Raw genomic sequence first — 7130 nt, forward strand, 5'->3', positions numbered from 1 at the left:
AAAGCAGTTTCCATTATCACAATTTTAAGAACTCTACTGCAGAATCAATTTACCATCCAAAGAATATTAACATTTGAAGATTTATATAATGTCTCCTCAGACGTTACATGATACTGGAAAGAATATAGTTAATGAGCTATGTGAAACAAATGAACAAAATAAACCCCAAAAAATCTTATTATGTTTCCAGTTTTAATTTGCAAAAAAAAAAAAAAAAAAAAAAAAAAAAAAAACAAGCAAATAAACAAACAAAAAAGCTTCAAACATATACATACATTTAGGAGGAAATGAAGAAAAAAGGGAGGGGTTGCCAATATTCATCAGCAAGTGTTATCAATGACTGATTCTGTAAGTCAGATTTCTCTAACGAAACCTCAAGCTTCAAAATTTATTTGAATATTGTTTTGTACATGTACCCGTTTGAACAATACCAACATTAAATAATTAAAACAAGAAGATCTAGAAAACTCTTTGTGTAGGTTCCTGGCTGGAGCAGCTCATGTCTAAATCTATCACACAAGCAGACTCAAATACCCTCTCTGTCCTGTACCACACTTTCATCCCTATTCATCCGCTTAGCAAATAAAACATTAAGATAATGTTAATGCTTCGTGTACCAAAGCCACATTCACAAAACAACTGAACAACTTTCTTCCAGAGATGAAAAAATTAGTAATTATTGTGTCAGGAGGCATATATTTTATTACTCTTGCATGTATTTTAGACAAAAATATTGAACAGCTACTTAATGCTCTTCCACACATCATATTCACTTAGTTTATGGCCACAGTTTTAGTGCAACAAAATATCTTTGAAAAGCCACTCTACAGTAATTATGGCAAGGCTCATTTAAATGCAGAGGTAAAGATCCTATTTCTATAGAAACTTAGAAAATAATGTTTGACGATGAAACGATACTCCATCAGATGAATGATTTTAGTATACTAAAAATATATAAGCATTTCTTGAATGAGTTTTACTGTCAATTTTGATGGAGTATTCTTAGTGGTGATAAGTTTTGAGAGGTATATGTTACACAATCATTATACTTGAGATTATAGTCTTAGGTAAATATTTAATACACAATGCCAAGGTAGTTTCATTTTTTTCTGTTTTTAATTTTTGTACCAAAAACGTCATACATTTAACGTTGGCATCTTTCTTACCTGTGTGCCTCAGACCAATAAAGTACTCTGCATTAGAATTTAAATCTTGAGACAGTAGTATAGCAGTGAAAAAACTGTAAAGCAGCTCAGATACATTGAACCCAGGTTTTACATTTTCATTTGTCAGATCAGAATATAAAAAGTAAGCTTGAAATCAACTTGAAAAAGCTTATTCTTCCTCAAGAAAAAGTATGAACAATCTGAAAATGATCAACTAGTATGAATGAAACATTGTACATAGTGAAGTCACATCAGTGGCTGTTAAACATACCACTCCCTCCTGGAAATCACGGAGCCATCTACATGGGAAACTAAACCATCTTCACTTTCATTGTAGCGTTCATCACTGACGAACTTCATTCCCATTTTTAGATCTTCGTAGTAATCCATTGGTCTTTCAAACCTAGTGAGATTCTCTATATTATTCCACTGAGTTTTCTCAGGCTCCTCTAAGTAGTCTTTACGTATTAGGTTGTTCACTGGGTTTTTGTTTTCCTTTTTTACACTGTCTGGGTAAGAATCAAGCTCATCCTGTTGAAGAACATCAATCTGTGATTCTTTTTGCATGTCTGATGGTGGAATATAGTTTTTGGCAAAGTAGTCTCCACGAAACGTCCGTCGTCTCCTATAGCAGAATATCCCAGCCAAAATGCTCACAAGCACTACGAAGAGAGCCCCACCCACTACACTAGCAATGATGGTGCCAATTGTGTCATCCTTAAGTGTTGCCAAAGTAGACAATGGAAAGGGCAATTTTTTATGTTCTGTTGCTACATCCTCGACGTCAGCTGTTGAGGAATGCCACTGAACTGTAGGCTGAAGGGTGGTGGTAGTAGGAGGATCTAATGGAAACAGTAAAGATAGACAAGACACAGAAAGGCAGACAATGTCAATGAGGCTGATTCAGCAGCAGGTGAATAGGCAGCACAGTTAATAAATGTTCAACTAACAATAGTTTTTCATTCTTAAAGATTAAAAAGTAGTATTATTTAACAAATACTTAAAAAAAAAACTCCTGACACTTTCGTCTGTTAACAGTGAAATAAGGAAAATGAAGCCAGTGGTGTGTGTCAGAAGTCATTGGATCCACACTTGAGTACTGCTGTGCTCTAAGGCATTGGGTTACTGTTTCAATGTCAAGTATTACCTAAGTGCTCTATGCATGGCTGGCTTAGGAATTAATCATACAAAACTTCAATTAAATCAAAAATTTCAAAGGTGTAGTTTCTTAGCCAGTACCAAAAGGAAATAAAAATAAAATTGACAGTAAAAATATTTTCTTAATATGCATGTTTACTTAATATGTAAGAGTAGAACTTATCTTTTAAAAGAATGAAAAACCATAGTCTTGTTACGTGGACATACTATGTAAATTGTGGGTTTAATAATTCTCTCAAAAATATTTTTCTTAAATAAAAAGTACTATAACTTTTTTATGAAAAATATATAATAGTAAAGACCATTATTTGGTAATTTTAAAAATAAAAAAGCAGGTATATAAAACTGTATCCATCAAGTGAGCTACTATTAAATGAGAATAACATATGCAAAGTAAAAATATAATAATCACCTCTAACAATCAAAGATAATATACTGAACATTTGTAACATTAAGGAATTTCAACTGTATTGGTATAATTCCATGCCATTGTTTTAGGATAGGCTGTAAAAGAGAATAGCTAATATTTTAGAGAGAACATTCTAATAATATTTAAGTATTAGATGCAAATGGATCATTTATTGACATTATATTACAGAGTAGCCATTAATATTAAAAAGCAACTAAACATAAACAATAAATATTAAAAATTGGTTAATTGTCCATTAAGTAGTATCTGTAGGCCATGTTATATACAGTTCTAGAGTTTAAAGATGAGTTTAAAATGTTGAGTTTTTTATAGATAAAAATAAATAACCCAAATGGTAATCTCCTAAAATTAATTTTTATGTGAGTGGTTCTGATAGAGCTTTTTAAAATGATTGTTAGAAAAGTACTAAATCTACATGGGGTAAGTTACTCTAACATCACAAGCTAAAGAAATATACTTACTGAAACAGGATTCATCACGGAATGCCATATGTATAGAATGTGGTAAAAATTTAGCAAGTACAGCATTTTAAAAAAAACCACCAAATACTGTAACCTCTTTCCCTATGGTTTTAAGCTACTGTAATGGGTACTACTGATGGGTTCTACCAAGTACTACATGTATGTGAATCTAGGAAGACTTCCTGAGACAATCTTCTCTAGCTGGGCAAGTTCATTTTGAAGAACATGTACAAATGTGAAACGGAATGATTCTTTTTAGCATTAAAGGAGCAAAGCTTCATATAATCCAGCCTCAAGGAATTAAGGTGCTAAAGAAGTAAGACAAAAACCTAAGCTCTTTTATGAGACAATGTATGTATTTTGGGGGGGAGTAACAGGGCAGCCAATTTACTAAATGATAATATGTAACGATTACAAAGGAAAAATGTATTAGCACATTGAAATAAAAATACAGATTGCCTACATTATTTAAAACGTATCCATCTCTAAATACTTGTATACATGGAGCTGTTCAAAGCTTAGGATGACCCTAACACCCTAGTTTTCTTAGAGTAATGCATACACCTGAGCTCCTACCAACTACAAAGTATAAAACAGTGTTGCAATAAATTGATTCAAAATTTGAACTTTATTTCCATTTGCAAAGTTCCTTATACATACACAAATGGATATCAACTGTTTTTTCATACTTAACAAAAGAAAGATTTCAGAAAATTTTAACAAAAATATTTAAAACTTAGTTAGCCTTATTAATGGCCCTGGTAATTTTTCAATTCACTATTCTGCTTAACTAGTGTTGAAGACAGCATAACCACAATGTCAGTGCTACAGGGGTGAACACTTCATTTTACAGCTTATACAACGGACATACAGTGATTTTATTTTAACCTAGAATGAATCTTGATTCATGCATGGAGTCAAAGGTTTTAATAATCAAATAATCATCAAGTTCCTTATCTATAGTGATTTAAAAATCATATCACTCCTTATTGTTTCAATCAGACATTTATATATTCTTTGCTAAATGTATGACATATAAATAGATGACAGATATAAAAATTGCAGTTGATTCTGAGATCTCTACCAAAAGAAAGGTCTTTTTAGTCTGTTTTGCCAACTACTTAATTAGTTCTGCCAAACAGAAGAACAAATAGTACATTCAGGAATATCCTTATAGCTGTAAGGCACAATTCAATCTATTAATAAATGTTAAAATTAAATATACTGACCTTAATTTTATAATGGTTTGTTTAAATTTTAAAAACTTCTATCTTAAAATTAGAAATTACCATTTATAGATTCTTAAATTTATGCCTGGATCCCAAAATCAATAATATAAAATTCTACTGTGGAGAGGAGTAAGACTGTCAGGCTTGGGGTACTGATGTGAAACGTTGTAATTTGATAGTCTACTTTCAGAGAAGCAATGAATTAGTTATGAGAGGGGACAAGCAAACAGCAAATCAGAAAAACACAATGTTTAGCAGTCAGCTAGTCTTGGGCTAAAAGCCACAAGAGTGACACTCTGCTCAAGTACAGTGCAGCAATCTAAACTGAATCCTGTAATCAGGAGCCCATGACCTTCTGTCTAAAACCTAATAGCCATGAATGTGAGAAGACAAAGATGTCAAGAACAAGTTCACTCAGAGCTGCTAAGTCCATAGTTTTCTAAGTAAAACTCCTGACATAACATTATATATTTTTAAAAGTAAACCTAACACTGAGATGACATCCTACTGTGTCAATTACAGCCTCTTATCCTGACAAAAGCCCAGTAGGTTGATGAAAAAGAACTTTGTAAAAGTACGAGCACATGGAAGATACTTAATAAAGAGCACACAGCAGTGGAGAAGGCAACTAGAGCTGGCAGAGACAACAGGACCAAAGCCTGCATACAAAGGAAGCACTTCTTGATTGCTTCATAAGCACTACCTCACACAAAGTTATTGTCTTCAGCAGTACTCTGAGTAATTGAATTGACGTCTCGTATTTACCCAAAGTTGTCTCCGCACTTTATAACATTTAGTAGATTTTGATTAAAAAAAAAAACAAAAACAAAAACAAAAAAAAACAAAAAAAGAAAACTAGTTTAATCATCAGTTCCCTAAACAAAGAAAATAAGGTTACTTCTTTCTTAAGTCTAATTTTTTTCACGCATGCAACAAAAGTGTATGGGATACCTACTGTATGTCACAGATTATTGTACATGGCAGCAATATAGCCATGACTAAAGTAGACACAAATCTTTGACCTCTTAAGCGTTAAGTTCTAGTGGGGATAAAAGTGGGTAAGTATATGAATAAAAATATGAAGTATGCCATACTAATAAGTACCAAGGAGAAGAATAAGACAAGAGGACAGGGGTAGAATTCAGGTATAGAGAGTCACAAAAGAGAGATTTTGTTGGAAAATGTGACAGTTTGGAAAGGGAAGTAAGGAAAGATTTACCGGATACCTCCAGACTGTGGAAACAGAAACTGCAAACTGAGTCGGAAGCACAACTGTTATGTTCAATGAAAAAGGCAGACTCAGTGAGCATGGATACAGAAGATGATAGGACTCCAAGGAGTGCACAGAGGACCTGCTTATTCCCTAGGTGAAGATCTAGTTTTAACCTCAGTAAATGGAAATTCACGGAAGGTTTTACAGAGGAGTGACATACATCTAATGCACTCTTTAAAAGACTGGCTGCTTATGTGAATACAGAATGGAAGGGTGACAGATTCAAAGCGGGAAATTAACAGCTTTACATGTAAAAAGTTCTGGTTGTTCTTGACCAAAACAGTAACAATAGCAGAAAAGGTGTAGAGTGAATTAATATTCCATATACCGTGCAGGGACGATACTGGTTGAGTGGGAGACTGAGTGGAGTGCAGAAGAAAGAGTGAAGAGAAGGTGAAATTTAAAGGTCTGGGTCCTGAGTAAATGCAGTGACAGAACTCACAAGCAACTAAAATGAGAAGAAACTGACAGAGTTTCCATCGAGGGGCAGGAGAAAAGTCAAGACAGACTTTGATTTTGAATAAGGTGTGTTGTAAATGTCTATTCAATTCCTACATATAATTCATGATTCTAAATAGGCAAACTGCAAACAAAGGCTGAGAATTCTTGAAAACAAAACAAAATAAATTATAACCCTGGAATCTAGGAAGTATAAAGTTTGACTATCACCAATGGAATCAGCACACATATGTAAGAGATCAACTTGAACCTGGTTATGTAAAGACAATAGATAGAACAATAACATTTGGCCCTAAGATCAAATACCTCACAGGAAGCTGTGTAAATGGAACAAAAGGTAAATAATCCCCAGGAAACTAAAATTTAAGTCTTCAATATAATTTAAATATACACTGCCTATGGCTGTCTTTCAACAGAAGAAAGGGACTCTAATACTTTAATCAACTTCCCACCGAAATGCTGTTACTAAGAAGCTATATGTAGATGTACATGGCTTTGAGTATCACACAGAAAACTGCAGCCTCTGCTATATGGCAAGCACTAATCCATTGCTTGTCCTGAGGACGCAAGCATATGTCACTAGCCTATAGGGACACTGGGGGCAAACACAGGGTCACATAGAACTGAAAGCACAAGCATAAAACTTTCTAAAATCTGTAACATATTCTGACATTTGAAGAGACTTAGAACAACAACTATTTATTCTGTAGTAGAAACCTTCATCTGATGGTCCTTCTTTTTCTCATCCTCATTTTCTATGAGTTAGATGTGAACACTGCTATATCCTTCTGATCATTAAGAATTATTCAAATAATTTAATGCATTTTTCCTGTTTCAGTACTTTATGGGTAATTTATTGCTTCTGATAAAAATACAGGTTTTTCTCAAGAAGGAAGACCAAAAGGTGAACATTTCATTCCTTCTTAAAAGGGGGAACCAAATACCCACGGAAGG

General features: G+C 33.5%; 1 protein-coding gene across 3 annotated transcripts in view; it reads right to left on the reverse strand.

The window, feature by feature from the left end:
- The window catches only part of Nectin3 (nectin cell adhesion molecule 3), a 94762-nt gene that overhangs the window by 55328 nt on the left and 32304 nt on the right, over positions 1-7130 (reverse strand). The window contains exon 6 of one of the 3 annotated variants that reach the window (XM_031364023.1): positions 1438-2008. The exons of 1 other annotated variant lie outside the window; for it this stretch is intronic. In XM_031364023.1, the coding sequence (XP_031219883.1) occupies positions 1438-2008 (571 nt within the window). Of the gene's footprint in view, positions 1-684; positions 2009-7130 lie in introns of those variants that run through there. One more of the 3 variants, XM_031364022.1, reaches the window with a different exon arrangement.

Source organism: Mastomys coucha, unplaced genomic scaffold (assembly GCF_008632895.1).
Source record: "Mastomys coucha isolate ucsf_1 unplaced genomic scaffold, UCSF_Mcou_1 pScaffold12, whole genome shotgun sequence".
NCBI classification, from domain to species: domain Eukaryota; kingdom Metazoa; phylum Chordata; class Mammalia; order Rodentia; family Muridae; genus Mastomys; species Mastomys coucha.